At 44.9% G+C, this 19,216-nt stretch overlaps 1 protein-coding gene across 3 annotated transcripts in view; it reads left to right on the top strand.

The window, feature by feature from the left end:
• LRRIQ3 (leucine rich repeats and IQ motif containing 3) overlaps positions 1 to 16,107 on the top strand; it is a 44,697-nt gene extending 28,590 nt beyond the window's left edge. For all 3 annotated transcript variants that reach the window (XM_066597786.1, XM_066597783.1, XM_066597784.1), the window contains exons 7-9: positions 6,198 to 6,336; positions 9,711 to 10,419; positions 15,811 to 16,107. In XM_066597786.1, the coding sequence (XP_066453883.1) occupies positions 6,198 to 6,336; positions 9,711 to 10,419; positions 15,811 to 16,015 (1,053 nt within the window). In that variant the 3' untranslated portion in view covers positions 16,016 to 16,107. The remainder of the gene's footprint in view (positions 1 to 6,197; positions 6,337 to 9,710; positions 10,420 to 15,810) is intronic.
• The last annotated feature ends 3,109 nt before the right edge of the window (positions 16,108 to 19,216 follow it).

Here is a 19,216-nt window from a genome sequence, read left to right as displayed (position 1 = left end):
ACAATAATAGTGTCCCTTGGTGACATCTTCACAGTAATAGTGTCCCATAGAGACCCTGTCAGGGAACTGGGGTCCAGGTATTGGTATTCCCTGAAAGCTGCCCGCAACCCACTCTCCCTACCTACTTGCCCCCCTGGGCTAGACCCCAGGGCGACAACTGGGCAACAGTGCCTATACTCTCTAGGGAAGTGGAGCAAGGGGTCAGACTTACAAACAGATACAGAGACAAACAAAGACAGAGGCAAGTCAGGAAGTCCGGGTCGGCAACAGGAGAATACGCGGTACCAGGGATCAGGCGAAGGCGAAGTCTGGGTCAGCAGCAATATGTCAACAACAGGGAATCAGGCAAGAGCAAGGACACGAGTGTAACAGGAGACCAAACTAACACTGGCAAATGCTGGAAGCAGCAGAGGCGTTTAAATACTGTCAGGACTCCCGCCCCAACAGTTGATTGGGCAGGGAGCCAGACAGCAGCAAGTCAATCACCGAAGCACAGGAGAACCCGCCCCCAGCTTAGCTGGAGAGACTGAGACCAAGGACGCATGCCTGGTCGTCATGGTGACGGGGACGCAGCGTGGGGCGGCACCCACTGCGTCCTTAGCAACTCGGCGGAGAACAGAATTATGGCGGCCAGGGGAGGTCACCAGAACCAGGGCTCCACTGCGCTGCACCACTGCAGTCCGGGTAATAGAGCTGGCGATGTGGGCACGGTAGCCCTGCGAGCCGCCGGTCCTGACAGTTACATTAATAGTGCTCATTAGTGATCCCAGTAATAGTGTCCCTGGTGACCCTCTCACAGTTTTAGTGCCCTTTTTTCACCCCCTCACAATAATATTGCCCCTTTAGTGGTCACCTTACATGAATTGTGCCTCTAAGTGACCCTCTCATAGTTATAGTGCTTCTTAGTAATCCCCTCATAGTAATAGTGTCCAATAGACCAAACCCCTGTTATGCTAAGCCACACATTTTTTGACCCCTCACAGTAATAGTGCCCCTCAGTGATCAACTAACAGTAACAATGCACCTCAGTGATACCCTCACAGTAATAGTGAGGGTGTCACTGTCCATTTGTGACCCTCTCATAGTAATAGTGCCCCTTTAGTGGTCTCCTCACATTAATAGTGCTTCTTAGTGACCCTTTCACAGTTAGTACTTCTCAGTGATACCTTCACAATAATAGTGCCCAATATACCACATCCCTTTCATGCTAAGCCAGGTCCTTTGTGTCCCCTCACAGTAATAGTGCCCCTCAGTGACCTTTTTACAGTAGTACCCCTTAGTGATCCCCTCACAGTAATAGTGCCCCTTAGTGATTCCCTCACAGTAATAGTGCCCCTCAATGACCCCCTCACAGTAATAGTGCCCCTTAGTGATCCTTTCTCAGTAATAGTGCCCCTCAGTGACCCCTTTACAGTAATACTGCCCCTTAGTGATCCCCTCACAGTAATAGTGCCCCTTAGTGATCCCCTCACAGTAATAGTGTCCCTCAGTGACCTTTTCACAGTAGTAGCACCCCTTAGTAATCCCCTCACAGTAATAGTGCCCCTCAGTGACCTTTTCACAGTAGTAGCACCCCTTAGTGATCCCCTCACAGTAATAGTGCCTCTTAGTAACCCCCTCACAGTAATAGTGCCCCTTAGTGATTCCCTCACAGTAATAGTGCACCTCAGTGACCCCCTTAAAGTAATAGTGCCCCTTAGTGATTCCTTGTTAGTAATAGTGCCCCTCAGTGACCCCCTTACAGTAATAGTGCCCCTCAGTGACCTTTTCATAGTAATAGTGTCCCTTAGTGATCCCTTCACAGTAATAGTTCCCCTCAGTGACCTTTTCACAGTAGTAGCACCCCTTAGTGATCCCCTCAGAGTAATAATGCCTCTTAGTAACCCTTCCACAGTAATAGTGCCCCTCAGTGACCCCCTCACAGTAATAGTGCCTCTTAGTAACCCTCCCACAGTAATTGTGCCCCTCAGTGACCCCCTCACAGTAATTGTGCCCCTCAGTGACCCTCCCACAGTAATTGTGCCCCTCAGTGACCCCCTCACAGTAATTGTGCCTCTTAATAACCCTCTCACAGTAATAGTGCCCCTCAGTGACCCCCTCACAGTGATACTGTCCCAGCTTGGCCCTCCCAGTAATAATGCCTCTCCATTACACCCCCTCAGTAATAATTGCCCCTGTTCAGTAATGCCCTGTTTTATGTAGTAAGATTTTTTTAAAGCCTATACTCTCCCCTTTCGCTCTCCCCGCTGCTCTGGTCCCATGTTTACTCAATAGGTAGCGCAATCATGTCACACAATCACCAGCCTCAGCGTTGGCGCGGCCAGTGACTAGCTGCAGCAATCATGCGCTAGATGGCCCATGGCTGCGCTACCTGGAAGTGCTTGCGGAATCGGAGCGGTGTGGACCGGAGCAGCAAGGAGGGCAAAATGTGTAAGTATAGACTGCTTTTATTTAACTTTATTCCTGGCTGCACAGGCGGTATGTCCACTCCTGCATACCATGCCTCTTGGGAGGACAGCCAGGAAAACCTAGAACGGTTGGGAGACATACCTTTCTAATATCAGGTTGCGAAGATGAGGCCAGGCATTCAACCTCAGCAAGCAGAGATCTTGAAAATGGCAAAGAATCGAAATACAAAGTCTATTAGAAAGTTGTAGAATCTCTAAGCCTTATTTACATGACAAAGCACATTTTGTCACCCCGAGTGTCACGGTCTTGTGACTCTGTCCATCAGCGCTTGTCACGTGGCGGATTAGTCATCATTATTCCGTGTGTATCTCATTACAAGATACTGATTCACCACTAATATATTTGCTGGAGTTTTTATGCTTGCAGCCGGTAGACAATTTATACAGCAATGAATGGCTTAAGAGCGCGCAGAATTCATTCTAAGAAAGCTATTTAAGCCTCTTGGATTTATCAGCTTAGGTTTAAATACTCATTCTGCTTGGTGAAGCGGAACCTGCGCTCAATCTATAAACAATAAAATGATGATGAGAGGAAGAATCATAAATTCTGCATTGTACAGTAAAATCCAGAAATTAATGCCATCTTCTGCATATCTGGAAATGATCTCCCGTAACTGCTCCCCCTTCCTTGGGCGCGCGCCATCTGTCTAAATATTGACATGGAAACAGATATATGTCCTATACATTAGGATGATTTCTTGGAGAAGCCAATGCAGCGTATACATGATCCAAGGTGTAGACTGTGATACCTACACGTCTGATAGCAGGAGACCGTCTTTCTTTAAAAGTGACCCTCTGGTTTCTGGACAGAAAGACGAGGGGTATTACCCGCAGTTTTCTTCTTTGTTGCCCTTTGATCCACCAGCCCTGTTTTTGGTCACCCAACATGGCTGCTGCATTGCTAGAATGCCGTAGTGCACGGAAAACGGTGTGTTACCTAAATTCTGTACAGCTTTTCCATGTGACCACATGGTCAACCGTTGATTAGGACCATGCACACAGTGGCACGGAGCTTTCCAAGCACCACTGCCACTTTGTACTAGATTGACAAGGGTTGCAGTGGTCCTAGCAATATCCCAGCATAAGACAACCCCTTTAAGACCAGGTTCACATAGCCTAATAAGATTGGAACTCTTTAATGCTGCCTAAGAAGCGCTGTGCTTCTTATTAGTGTGGAGGGAATGAGAACAGTCAAAACCTGTTTCGAGTTGAACTTTAGTGAAGGTTCACTATGACCTTTGGGCGGTTCGTCTCGGATGAAGCTACTAGATGGTGGTGGCAGATTCGAAGCTAGGAACCCAGCACTGTAAGCCAACTGTGCTTCTTCTTCTTTGTTCTTATTCCTCTTTCTGCCTCCTGCTTTGCTTTCTCCGGAGGAGAAGGAGAGATTCTTCTCTTTCTCCTCAGAAGAAGCAAGGTAGCTCAGTGGTTGGCACAGTTACATTGCAGTGTTTAGGATTCTAGGTTCGAATATGACCAAGACAACATCTGCATAAACTTTGTATGTTTTCCTCATGTTTTTCTCCTCCTCCCTCTCCTCCTTCTCAGGAGGAAGAAGTAAGAAGCATGGTGGCTCTGTGGTTGGCACTGTTGCTTTGCAGTGCTGGCGTTCTAGGTTAAAATCTGAGCAAAGACAACATGTGCATAGAGTTTGTATGTTTTCCTTGTGTTTCTCCTTCTTATCCTTCCCCTCCTGATCCAGAGGAAGAAGGAAGATGCATGGTGGCTCAGTTCTTAGCACTGTTGCTTTGCGGCACAAGGGTTGTAGGTTCAAATCTGAGCAGGTTATTGTCTGCGTGGAGTTTGTAAGTTCTCCCTGTGTTTCTTTATAGTAATAATCAAGCTACTAACGACCACTTGTCAGTTAGTATGTGAGTGCTTCTCGTGCTCCACCCGTGGTGACATCATCGCTCCGCCCTCCTGTTGACATAATCAAAGGTCCTACAACATATATAAAACACAGAGTCTGAGCGACAGAAGAACAACAAAGTTAGGGCTCTTGAAAAGGGGAGGACAAAAATAACAAAATGAGAATACCACTAAGCCATTATTATCTCAGACACAACTCAGCGGTCCTGTCAGAAGACACCGACCTACCGCCACCACAGAGATCCGGTGGGCTAAAGGACCTGCGGTCACGTCACTGGTGTGGGAGGAGGCAAGCTATGCTTGTCTTGTATGGGGATCAAGATGGATGTAGTAGAGCTGCGTGTGTAATGTGTGGGGATCATAATGGATGTACCATCTAGCACAGCTGTGTGGCGCATTGCACCACCAGAAACACTGGTACTGTAATTTCCTAATAATTACTATTCACCTTATATAGAGCAGACATTTATTGAGAAGATGAAAAATAAGGAGAACATACAAACTCCACACAGATGTCGTCCTTTATCAGATTTGCAAACAGTGCTAACCACTGAGCTACAGTGTACGACCAAGACAGTGTTATACACTAGTTTTAGGGGTCCTTGTGAAGTACCAGTGCGGTCCGAACTAATTTGGACCTAACCAAACTTTTTGCCCAAGTTCAGCGAATCAGCCAAACCAAACTTTTCAAAAGTTCACTCAACACTACTTCTCATCATTGGAGACAGTCAACAAGATTAATGTCAGCTTTGTTGAGCTTTAAAACTATGGTGCTGGTGGTATGTTCTACATCAGATTACTGCAATTGTAACTGTAAAGATGTTAGGTGGGAGATTTCAGCTCTGGAGTAAAAAATAGAATTTTACTACAGAATAAGAGTGCTTTTACACAGGACTGAACAGAGGGGGAGCGGATGGGGATCCTTCCAGCCCGCCGCCATTCACAGTAAGCAGGCAATCATTGATTGAACGACTGCCTGTTTACACGAAACGATACATCTTTCAGTTTTCTGTAAATGTATGTACGCAGTGACTCCACCAGCTGAATAGTGAGTGCAGCTCTGGAGTATAATACAGGATGTAACTCAGGATCAGTGCAGGATAAGTAATGTATGTACACAGTGACTCCACCAGCAGAATAGTGAGTGCAGCTCTGGAGTATAATACAGGATGTAACTGAGGATCAGTACAGGATAAGTAATGTATGTACACAGTGACTCCACCAGCAGAATAGTGAGTGCAGCTCTGGAGTATAATACAGGATATAACTCAGGATCAGTACAGGATAAGTAATGTATGTACACAGTGACTCCACTAGCAGAAAAGTGAGTGCAGCTCTGGAGTATAATACAGGAGGTAACTCAGGATCAGTACAGCATAAGTAATATATGTACACAGTGACTCCAGCAGAAGAATAGTGAGTGCAGCTCTGGAGTATAATACAGGATGTAACTTAGGATCAGTACAGGATAAGTAATGTATGTACACAGTGACTCCACCCGCAGTATAGTGAGTGCAGCTCTGGAGTATAATACAGGGTATAAACTGTAACTATATCTGACCCTGAATACCTTCTCGGTGCTGCATGAACGATGATGGGATGAATTATAATTAATAGATTGCTTTGTATTTTCTGGCTCATCAGTATTTGCCTTTATTCCAGTGTTAATGCCAGTGGCTAGTTAAGCAGGATTCATCTTGCTCAGGGCATTGGACTTCTGTCCTTGTAACCAAACATACTGTAAGTCAGGACGGGTTTAAAGCAACATGACATTAACAAAGCTGAACATTTATGTATCAGATACAACTGTTTTAACATGATATTGCCACAATTGAAACCAAGTGTCACTTTTATGAGCAGGCTTTGCCCGAAGCACAAATTGTTTATGATCTGGGGAACCAAAATCAGCAACTGCCATCTCCTCCTATATCAGAGGGCTTACATGAAGAAAAAAGAGCCAAAAGCATCAAATTAACAGCTTCCAAATACAGAGACCAAGGTTAGTACTTCTCCCGTTCTATTTTACTGACCGTTCTGCTGGTTTTATAAGGTTACCATATGCTGTTTGAAAAAAAGTAAAACTGCACTTCCATATATGGCCAGCAGGTGGGATCATTCACATGTTTCTAATTGTATTTATATGATTTATACACCATTTAGGGCAGGAATTGTATATAAAATGATTGCTGTGTACAAATAAAATAGTAGATGATCACTAATAAAGGCCTAACTGGAAGCTCCTGCACCCCAGTGCAAAATCTGTAACAGGACCCCATTTATAAAATTGGTGTCTTATGTGGCAAAGGTTCCTCCAGCCTGCAAAAAATATTTAAAATATATATTTTCTTTATTAATCACATAAAGGAAAAAAAAAATTTCATGTACTCGCAATCAATATGATTCCACTTTTCAAATGCACTTTGAACATGTGACACTCTTAATTGTAGCTAAACTAAGTGTGCCATGCGCTCAAAACACATTGGAAATGGGATCATTGATTGCTAGAACGTGGAATTTTTAACTTTTGTGATTAGTAAGTCTTTTCTTATGTGGCAGAGGGGTCTTTAGGTCGTCTTAGGCAACAGGGCATAGGTGTGACAGCTACAACACAACTGCATCCCATATGACTACTCATCTGATGATGATATACAAAGGCTTAGAACGCTAGCCTTAGGCTTCTTTCACATGAGCGCATATTGGCTGGCCATTTTCACGGCCAGCCAGTTTGCGCTGTGATCTGATGCATTGGATTCCAATGCATCAGATCACGTGGGCGTATTTCTGAGACGGAAAAACGCCCGGCGCTATATTGGCGGGCCCAAAAGATAGTCCTGGAACTACCTTTTGGGCCGGAATACGTTGGCTGCTGCATGGGATCCTATGGGAGCCCATGGCAGCGGCCGTAGGTGGGAGGGAATTTAGCAGTGTGACTGCTAAACTCCCTCCCTCTGTTCCCCTTCCTCCCCATCGTAGGCTCACCTCTCATTCCTCCCCGCTCGTTCTGTGCAATTGGAGGGGGCAGAGCTAAGTACCGGCCCGCCCCGCCTCCTCCCATTGATGGCTATAGACAAGAGGTTGGGCGTGGGCGGAGCTAAATGTCCACCCTCTCCCCACTCCTTTGTCCATAGCTATCATAGATAAGACGGGGCCTACCGTTGCTTGGCTCCGCCCCATCCCACCCACTTCCATTGCACAGAACGAGTAGGGAGGAATGAGAGGTGAGCCTGCGATGGGGAGGGAGGGGAAATGGATGATGGCCTGGTGAGCTCGATGCATTTGCACCGGCCTCACCAAGTCATATGAACAGGTGCACAAACGTTTGATTTGTGCGCCTGTTCACCAGACTTTGCACTCCCAATGTAGCATATATCGGCCGGCTGTGAAAACGCTTGTGTGAAAGAAGCCTTATAGTTCTATAGGCTACCAAATACCAATAGACAACCAAAGAGACAGTAATAAAAAGCATTCAGTTAGGAAACCAACAGAATTTTGAATGCAGCTCTGGTGGTGACCAAAGCACAAAACATGATGATGATGATGATGATGTAAGGAATAACTACTATAAAGCAAAATGTTTACTCGATATGCGAGGTAGATTTAGACTGTGAAATCATATTACTCCATATTAGATGCACAACATACATAGCAAAATTCCCTTAATCCAGAATGAATGAGTTCCGACATTCTGCACATATCAAGTAGTGATAAAATAAGAAGCTCCAGAAAGATCTGACTGTCTTCTTAAATAGAGAAGTCTCATAATTGGTCATTTGTTTTCAGTCCTACAGTTATAAACTAGAATCAAGCGCTGGATTATCAGAATGTCTGGACTATTGGACTGAAGGACTGTGGGGGAAATGTACTTGGATCGGTGTTGTATATGGTCTACGTAAATTTGGTTGCTAGTGTAATTGGCAGCAAACCTGATGGGCCAGTAAGACCTTGCTTCTTTGCTAAGAAGTGGAACTTCTTAGCAAAAGGGGCAAAAATAACAAAAAGTGCAAAAATGTGTGACTTTTTTTATGCCAGCAATCTGGCATAAAGGGGGATACATTTCTCCCTGTACCTACTTACAGAGGCCATATGGAACTTATACTACTGATGACCTATCCTTGGGATAGGTCATCAGTAGTTGAGCAGTGAGGATTCATCACTCGGGATCCCCTCCCAACAGCCGTTTGCCAACAGCATTGAATTCAATGCGAGCTGTACCTGCACTACCAACCTGGGCCGCTGCAATGTTGACAGTGTTATCTGCTTCCAACGCTGTCACAGCGGCCCAGCCAACAGCTAAATGGCGTGAGTCTCAAGTGGTGGACCCCTACTGAGCAACTACTGATGACCTATATAGGTCATCAATAGTAAAAATCATGAATAGTGTTGAGCAAACAAAAATAATAGAACCCTGTTTCGAGTTGAACTTTGCTAAAAGTTCGTAAGAACTCAAACCTCAGAAGCTACATCTTGGCCGAACCCTCTAAGAGAAGAAGTTGGAAAAAAAAGAAGAATCTTTTTATTCTATTTTCCCTGCTCTTCTTCTTTTTCCTTCATCCTCTTTTTTCTTCATTAAAGGGGTTGTCCCGCGAAACCAAGTGGGGGTAAGCACTTCTGTATGGCCATATTAATGCCCTTTGTAATATACATCGTGCATTAATTATGAGCCATACAGAAGTTATACACTTACCCCCTCCGGTGTTGGCGTCTCCGTCTCCATGGTGCCGACCGAAGCATGCGCAGAAGACCTTTGCGGCGCGAGCACGCCGGGCCGGACAGAAGAGGGCAGACTGCGCATGCGCGTCTAATCCAGGCAGAAGTAGGCTTCAGTCGGTGCCATGGAGACGGGGACGCCAACACCGGAGGGGGTAAGTGTATAACTTCTGTATGGCCAATATTTAATGCACGATGTATATTACAAAGTGCATTAATATGGCCATACAGAAGTGCTGAACCCCACTTGCTTTCGCGGGACAACCCCTTTAACTTTGCCTTAAAAACAACCCAAAAGTACTTACTTACACTGTTAGAGGGCCTAAGAGTGTTATACAGGGCTTCTATGCCTCTTAGACACTTTTACACAGTAGTTTTAGGGGTATTGGTGAAGTTTCGGTTTGAACAAATTGAGACTGAACCAAACTTTTTGCCAAAATTTGGTGAACCAACTAAACTGAACTTTTCAAAAGTTTGCTCATCACTATTTCCGGGCAACAGCTTTAACATTTGCTTTCCGGGGCTTTCGTTTTTGGCTTACGGAGCTGGAAGACTACTTGGTGGAACGGCTATATAGAGTTCAGGTTGGTGTGGGGTGAAATTTGTGCTTTTTTAGGTGGCTACTCACAGTAATATTCACACCCTCAATTTTTTTTCCCCCTATAGACCACCCAGAGCCGGATCAAAAAAATGATACCGATCTTGGTCTCTTTGGAAGAAAAGCCATTGTTTATGAGTCAGAACCATCAAAAGACATCATGATATCCAACGAGAAGTTAGCAGAGGAGATTCGCTGTTCCATTCATCAAATCCACGCGGCTATGCAGGCGAAGGGAGACGCGGCAAATCTCATAAAAGATCAGCCTCATGTGAGACGTGCAAGAAGCGGCAGACATTTAATTAAGCTGTTACCCTTGTGCGCTGTAGACAAAGCTTATGAAAATCGTGAAAAATATGACAGTCAAATGAAGAAAAGGAATCTAGTGATGAAGATACAAGCCGACAGAAAACAAGCAAAATATAACATCGAAGACTTCTTAGAAGACAAAATTAAAAAGGCCATAGACCAAGACGCAAAGGACTCTCTGATTCTACAACGACACGCAGAAGGCAAAACCTTGGACAACTCCAACTTTATCGACAAAGTCAAATATAGGCACAGGCAGTTCCGCAAGCAAATGGAGGCAAAGAGGTCGGACCATCTATTGACCAAAGAGTTCAACATCCACCATTTATCTGTTGCCAAAACTTTGCTGAGACATCATCGAATGATCCAAAGACAGGAGGAGATGCAGGAGAAGAATAGACTGGTGCAAACTTTGAAAGAAGACCATGATAGGCAGAAGGAATTTACAAAGTGTCTGCAGGACCACCGGTAAGAATCTTGTTTAGGCTGGAAACGCATGCAGTTTTTATAGAACTTTTTGATGTACTTTTTGATCCAACACGTGGATCAAACAGACAGAGAACGGATTAGTCCTTCATTTATTTTCCCATCTAGTCTTAGCTTTAGCTTTAAGAGACTGAACCAAAACACCCCCACAATGTGCGTCTGTGATCCCAGCCTTATAAATGCGCCGAAGGTCTAAGCAATCGCTGATTGCAACCATTGATGTCGATTGGTCATACAACTCATTTTGGGTTGGGTTGTAATTGAGTGTAAAGAGCTGGGAAATAACTTTTGTAACGTTAATGGGCAAGAAAGTGGTAGTCACAACAGGGCCCTGATGCTAAGTCTTCCCAAAGGCCGCCACATGAACAAAAAATAGTAATCTGTATGAGCATGATAGTCAAGGTGGAAGGGCTTGCTACAGATTTAACTTAAAGGAGTCAGCTGGTCCTCACGGGTCTTCACTTCTGGGTGCAGAGTGATGACGTCTCAAGACCCGGTCATATGACTGCTACAGCTAATCACTGGCTGAAGGGAGTCGAGACTCGAAACCCCAACAATCTAATATTAAATTGGTGGTAGTTTGATTCTCGTCTCTCCCCGACCAACTGTTTGAAGGCAGCATGCATTGTATCTTCTCCATTCTTCACTGTGATACTGTTAGTGGCAGGCATGCTTGGCATTGCTGCTTTGTCTCATCCACTTGAGCACCATGGCCCCTTCAAACAGCTAATTGACATTGGTGCAAGTGTTAGACCCCCACTAATCCATTAGTGATTGAGATATATTTACCTTTCCCACTCCGCAGATGGTCCTGTTTGGCCAGCGGCTGGTCCTCCCCAGTTTTCGTGTCTGGGTGCAGAGCGGTGGCATCCCAACACCAAGTCATATGATGGCTGCAGCTAATCAGTGGCTGATGGAAGCCCAGAATCAAACCTCAACGATTTAATATTAGATTGGTGGGGGCTTTATAATTGGCACCCCCGAATCAGCTGTTTGAAGGGAGTGAATGGCGTATACGCCCTTATTTTTTACAGAGGTACTATTAGTCGCTGTTGTGCTTGGTATTGATGCTTTGTCTCATTCACTTAAGCACCATGGCCCCTTCAAACAGCTAGCCGGCTTAGGTGCAAGAGTCGGACCCTCACTGATCCATTATTGATGGAGGATAGGCCATCAGTTATAGAGAACTGATAACCCCTTTAACCACCTACCAAACCACAGTCCTTCTCTTCTGAAAGGCCCGTTACCTCCAGCATGGGATCCTGAGATATGGCCACGTCTATTGGTCTGGTTAGTAACATTGACAGAACAATTATAATCCCGTTTGTTTCTATTGATTTCTCGTTAAGCTATTGGACTTCTTGTATTCTCTGTCGTCGTGGTAATAATGGAAGCATGTATTATTTTGAACTCAATGTCATTCCTTTGTCTCCGTCAGCATTCACTTCTTTACTCTTGTGTATTTTAGTCTCGAAGGACAAACCTGGCAAAAGCAATCTCGAATTTGTAGAAATGTGAATTTTTAGTTGTTTTTTTTAAAATTAATTTCAGCATTATGGTCGTGGTACATTTTTATTGCTCTGTAACTACATATACAAATCGGGGAAGCTCCCCCATATATGTGAAGTTTTCAAACTAGTCGTTGGATATTACACGGGCAGTATGCCAAGCCAGTCACATCCATTCATACCATGCATAACCAGTTTTGAAAAAGACCTCTTTTTTTTCGTTTCAGTAGGATATTGTCCATAGAGCAAGTTCCCTAATTATACACAATCCTACCAAAAGTAAGCAATAGCAAGAATCAAAAGTAGCATTTACTTTCATTTGTTAATACTTAGTGAGGCTCCTTTGGCCCTTATGACATTGTATGTCTCTGTGGTATATTTCTACTAATGCCTGATACACTTCAGCTGATACTTCCCTAGATTCATCCTGCAAACGTCTAACGGGTTTTCTCACAGAAGGACGCTGCTCATATTTTCTGATCCAACGTTCAAGTTCATCCCAAAGGTGTTCATTAGGGCTCAGGCTGGGACTCTCTGCAGCCGGTCTCAATCGTGGAACATCCATATCTTCAAACCAATGTAAAACAGCGTTGGATCTGTGACAAGGCGTAAGTATGGCCGACCACGTTGTCAGCAGCACATTATTGTATAGAATGTCAGAACCACCTCCATGTTCATGGTTCTTGCCACTACAACCAACGGACCAAGACCATGCCACGTAAAACATCCACAGACCATAACGGACCCGCTACCATACTTACCTGCTGGCACAACACACTCAGGTAGGTGGCGTTGACCAGGAGCCTCCTGTTTTACCAATAGAAAAGAAGTTTCAGACACTATTATAATCATACAATTAGTCATTTATTGTAGCAGTTGTACAATTAATATAGACGTAGTAAAGCATAGTAGAATACATTACGGATTAGACGTAAACTTCTCTACACCCTAGCCAACTCATCAGATGGGGGAAGCCCTTGATTTCCATCAAGGCAAGAGTCATGTCTGCATCATGGTACAGGTCCCAGGCATCTCACCAGATCCATAGGGCAGATTCCTGCCCACTTAGCCTCAAGCCCTTCTTATATACTGTTCTTTCCAAACATAGTCTACATGCCTACTGTATGTGCGCCTAGACGTGTTATAGTTCATTCCTGCTGACGCATCCTAATATTTACCTGACTGTGTCGTCTCATCTGCACATATTAGCCAGATACCTGGAGAGGTCACAAGACAGCCAAGCAAACATTAAGGGCCCTTTTATACGGGCCGTTAAATCGCTCAGATTCGGGCATCCAGCGAGAATCTTAACTTTTGTCGTTTAGTCTAAATGTCCCGACTGAACGGCGTCCTCTTATCATTCAACGATCAATTTATGCGTAAAAACTGACCAACGATCGGCTTGCATAAACAGGCTGTCATTAATTTATGAAAGAGTGCCTGTTTACTGTTTATGGATGCAAGCGGGCTGAACGATCCCCGGATCACTCTACCTCCGTTTACTAAGCAATGATGTGTGAAAGCATAGGGACGATCATCATTGGGACGACGTGTCGGGCATCTGTGCCCGACAGGTCATCCTGCGTAAAGGGACCCTAAGACCCATTGTTCTGGATAGGGTCTATCTTACACCTTCACACCCAGGTACATCCGTCCGATGTGAAGATGGAGGAGAGTGGTCCGTCACTCTGTCGAACGTTCTTTCACTTCTCAACTGTCCAGTGACAACGCTCCTTACACCATGTAGACGGACCAATGCTTCTTCTTTGAGAAAATTTGCCAGATGTTTGAAGGATGAATGGGAGGAAAGACCAGCTGAAGTGTATCAGACGTTAGTAGAAAGTATGCCACGGAGAGTATCCGATATCATTAGGGCCAAAGGAGCCCCACTAAGTATTAACATATGGAAATAAATACTATTTTTGATTCTTGCTCAGGGGTCCAATTACTTTGGTAAGAATGAACCTAATTGCAAAGATCTAGAACAAAGTCTACCTAGAAGATGAAACCAAAGTGGCACATGACATCTACTCCTTGGCTGGTTGTTCGTCCTTCACAGACTCTCTCACAACTTGATGGAAATATCAATGTGTATCTAGGAAAAGTCTGGCAGATCTGGGTGCACAGCGCTGTGTAACTTCTAATGGCAGCCATATTGGTTGTCACCCAGCTGTTCCAGAATCGAATATAAAAGTGAATGGGATTTCTAGCAAATTGAAGAGGAGCCATCATGTCTTTGGGTCAGGGGGGCAGTTTGCTCCTCCTCCAATGCCTGTTCTCCCATACGGAGTCCCGTTAGACTCGGCTCCCAGCACTTTGAATCTGTTGAGTTGGCAGTCTCCATTGCTCACTGTCAATCAAATCTGTCACCATCCATTGACAGTAAGTAGTGCAGACCACCCACTTGACAGATTTAAAGCATCGGGAACCAAATCTAACAGGGTTTGTACAGGTGATGGGTCCTCTTTAAAGTGCTTCAGTGGTTGAGACAGCCAATTTTATAACCCCCTTCCAGGAGGACAATTAATGAAGGGATCCCTATTGTGGAACCGCTATCAATTAGCCTAAGCAAAGAGCATCTCGCTCTGGAGGACCCAGCCAAGTCCTTGGTTTACATGAACATGCCATAGATTTCAATGCGCACCATGCAATGCTTCATTTTCCAATGTTGTGCTGCCAGAAAATACCTGCTCTAAGTGTTACAGGTGATTGCTTCAGGTCTCAGCAGAGTAGCAACCTGTGATGAGCTAATTTTTGGTAAACCCTTCTAACAAAGGCTGGCACCCAGCAAACCCGAACATTTGCCGAGGCCCATTCAGATGTGGGATGCAGTCCTCGTTCTTTGAAAGGAACTGTAGCCAAACGCTTCGTGCTGTCCAACACCTTCTCTGTCACGCAGATGGCGCAGTGATGTCATTGCGCCGCCTTCATTGTTCTACATGAGTGATGATCCTGGCCAGAAGAGTATGGAGGATGCCGTGGGAGCGTGATGGACATGAGCAAGTTTATTATTGTATTATCAGGGCACAGTGGGGCCTTATTAATTAGGGGCACAGAGGGGCCTATAAGTTTCTAAGTCAACACAATGAGGACTATAAATTACCAAGGGGGCAGCTGAACCTTTATTTTACTAAGGATGCACAGTGGAGCATCTAAATTACACAGCAGAGCCTATATATTACTAAGGGAGCACAGGGGGGCCTATAAATTACCCAGTAGGCACAAAAGGTCCTATAAATTTCCGGGGGGGAGGGGGGGGGGCGCAGTGGCGACTATAAATTACCAAGGGGGCACAGTGAGAACTATACATTCAAAAGAGGGTATAGTGAGGATTATAAATTACCTAGGGGCATAGCGAGGATTTGAAATTACCAAAGGGGCACAATGGGGCCTATAAATTACCAAAAGGGAACAGTGGGGCCTATAAATTACCAAAAGGGGGCAGTGGGAGACCTATAAATGACCAAGTATGCACAGCGGGGACTATATATATCTAAGGAAGCACAGCAGCATTTATAGATTAGTAAGAGGGCCCACTGTGAGTCTGTCAGCCAAGGGCCCATATAAGCTTAAATTCAGCCCTGAACGAAGGGGTTGTAAAATGTGGGCAATCCATCTCCATGTCTACATATACAGCAGACACTATAGACAATATCTCTGCATTATATTCTCTCCACTGTGAAAAGCCTCACAACAGGTAAATGAAAATTGAATCTAATTTAATACATAATTGCAAAATAATGTTCAATGGGATGTAACCCGGACCGGTCTGAGTGCCGCCTGCGCAGGGTGCAAATATATATCAATTATAATCATTGAATGTGGAGACAAAAGGTTTCATATTTCCAATCTCTTCTATTCACAGGCAGCTGCTGCTCCAGATTGAAAACGCTTCGGAAAAGGTTACGCTCGGGTCTCTTGTTTTGCAGAAAGCTAATGACAGGTTACATGAAGCCCGGGCTCATGTCACAACCATGAAGGGTCAACACATCTCGGCAGAACCGATGTCTAAAGTGCCCGTGAAACAGCCGGTTTCCAAGGGGACGCAACTAAAACATGGCTGCACTTAACATAATTGTAGGAAGAGATCCAGCGTGATGATAGTCGAAATAGAAATGCCGTTCTTTTTGAATTGAAATAAAATCAGAGTTTTTTGTTTGTTTTTGAGCATTTTTTTAATTGTCAATCTGATTAAAATCATTCCAGGTCTCCATTACCCGAGTGCATTACATCTGTTTCGTTTTTTTAAAGCAACACTCCTCCATGTAAAACTGCAGATAGTAGTGCTGAGGGTTTATCTTCCGATGGCCTTAGTCATGAATTCTCCGTTTCAGGCGTCAACTCTTCCCCATGGTCCTCTTTCTGACGAGCTTCTAGGGGTTTTGACACTTTTTTTTTTTTACTATTGATGACCTATCTTAGGCCATCAATAGCAGATCAGCATGGATCCATCATTAGGGATCCCTACCGATCAGCTGATCCTCCGTCCCACTGTCAGTGTAGTAGAGCTGGACGTCCGCATCGGTGGTCAGGGCCAGAACTGTAATAGACGGTAATAGATTACCCCATGTGTTACAACAGTACATTTTACTGATGTGCGTATCGAACAGGTTCGAATGGGGGCTCACGAAAGAAGCAGCATGCCATGCCACAGGAAGTGGTGTTTCTCGATCAGCCATACCTCGGAGATCAGGACGATGCTTAAACTAAACTTTATTGTAAAACACGGCACACAGGTTGAGACTTTCGATTTTGGCAACGGATGCAGCAGTAGTACCGGCCTCTCTATCTCCAACTGGGGTAGCCAGGGTATAGAGCTCACCCCCTCAGCAGACAGGAAATCGGCAACGGGCACTTTTTGCTGCAACGCCTCACACTTGTGACCCTTATTGCTTTTCTAGAGCATTTCTCCAACCAGCAATCACTATGGATTGCACTGCTCTCCATAGGAGGGATGCACGTCACATGGGCATATACTGCCTTTACTTGACTCCGCCCTACTAAGGAGCCAGAACTACAGTTGTAGCCAAAAGTTTTGAGACTGACACAGATTTTGGTTTTCATAAAGTTTGCTGCTTCAGTTTTCATAGTGGCAATTTGCATGAAGATTGTCATGAAGAGTAATCAGGCATTGCTGCTTGTAAGATTACTCCCAAATCAACCATCTATCAGATTATCAAGAACTTCAAGGAGAAGGATCCAATTGAATTGAAAAAGGCTTCAGGGCGCCCAAGAAATGAGGACGTCTCCTAAAGAGTATTCAGCTATGGGATCGGTTCAGCAACAGTGCAGAACGTGCTCAGGAGTGGCAGTAGGCGGTGTTGGTACATCTGCACATACAGTGAGGCTTCTGGAGGCCGGTTGGTGTCAAGAAGGACAGCAAAGAAGCCACTTCTCTAAAAGGAAAACATCAAGGACACACTGACATTCTGCAGATATGACGGGACTGGGAGAAAGTGATTTTCTCTGATGAAGCCCCTTCAGACTGTTTGGGGCATCTGGAAGAATGATTGTCCAGAGAAGAGAAAGTGAGCGCTACCTTGAATCCTGTGCTACACCAACAGTAAAGCATCCAGAGACCATTCATGGGTGGGGTTGCTTTTCATCCAAGGGAGTGGGCTCACTCACAGCCGAAGACCACCATGAATAAAGAATAGGATCTAGTCCTCCTCCAAGAGTCCTCCAACCATCCAGGAGCAACTTCTTCCAACCATCCAGGAGCAACGTCTCCCAACCCTCCAGGAGCAACTTCTTCCAACCCTCCAGGAGCAACTTCTTCCAACCCTCTAGGAGCAACATCTCCCAACCCTCAAGGAGCAACTTCTTCCAACCCTCTAGGAGCAACTTCTTCCAACCCTTCAGGAGCAACATCTCCCAACCCTCCAGAAGCAACTTCTTCCAACCCTCTAGGAGCAACTTCTTCCGACCCTCCAGGAGCAACATCTCCCAACCCTTCAGGAGCAACTTCTCCCAACCCTCCAGGAGCAACATCTTCCAACCATTCAGGAACAATTTGGCAATAAACAATGCTTTTTTCAACATAATGGAGCTACATGTCACAAGGCAGAAGTAATAACCAAGTGGCTCGGTGAACAAAAATTTGAAATTCTGGGTACGTGGCCAGAAAACTCCCCAGATCTCAATTCCATTGAGAACCTGTGGTTCTCAAAATGTGGGTAGCAAACAAAAACACTGAAAGTACTGATTAGGAAGAATGGGTTGTCATCAGTCAGGTTTCGGCTGATATCCAGCCTGCCAGGGTGAAGTTCAAAAGTCTTGGGGGAAAAAAAGGCTCAACGCTGTAAATATTGTTTGTCTAAACTTGATGTATTTGTCAATAAAAGTTTTTTTTAAAACTTTAAAAATGCTTATAATATAATGCTTGTACTTCAGTAACCGTGGAAACATCTGACTAAAAGCGTTAGGCCGGTTTCACACGACCGGATTTGCACTGCGCAATCTGTGGCGGGCGTCTGTGCGAAGGATCCGTAGCAAATACCTTTCAAAGCATGCTAGGTAAACTCGCTTTATCCTTTACACTCGCAGAAGCGAATTGCGATTTCCATGAGTGGAGGAAAAATCACAGCCTGCTCTATTTTGCTGCAGACTCCACGCTGACGGCTTCCATTGAAGTCAATAGAAGCCGTCCGATCTAGCGATGGCGCAGGAAAAAAGAAAAATATATTTTTTTACAATCTATACTGCATATGACCGACGGCGAGCATCCGCGTTCATCTGCAGTACAGCAGAAGCGGGTACGCGGGGTCGCCAGGCCGGGGTCTGAGCCGGAATCTGCTGCGGGAACCCACATGCGGAATCCGGCTCTGCCGCGTGCAGCTGGCCTCAGGCCGGGCTCACACAACCGTTGGGCAACATGTTGCATGCACTACGTATTGTCGCGTTTTTACTTGCATATGCCTGCTCATGTACCGTGTATTCGAACGCTGTCTTGCACTGGCTTCCTGATTTCTTCTTTTTTTTTTAAATTCCCTTCTCATGTCTCCTAGCAACATACGTACAAAACGCCACATATTTTCAATGTGAGTGTGTATGCATTGCGTTTCGAACGCACCCATAGGAAACAATAGGGCTCTTACGCACGTAATACGCGGTACGATAAACACGCCGCATTCTTTTTTACACATGTAACATACACAAAAAATATACACGAGTGTGAGCAGAACAATGAACATCAATGTATTGTCATTAGCGCCATTTTCCTCGTATTATGCGCTCATACGTTACGTGCGTAATGCGCAATGTAAACACTG

The sequence above is a fragment of the Eleutherodactylus coqui genome, chromosome 3 (assembly GCF_035609145.1).
Source record: "Eleutherodactylus coqui strain aEleCoq1 chromosome 3, aEleCoq1.hap1, whole genome shotgun sequence".
NCBI classification, from domain to species: Eukaryota; Metazoa; Chordata; class Amphibia; order Anura; family Eleutherodactylidae; genus Eleutherodactylus; species Eleutherodactylus coqui.
The sequence above is the reverse complement of the archived record's forward strand: the minus strand, read 5'-3'. Positions and strand labels throughout refer to the sequence as shown.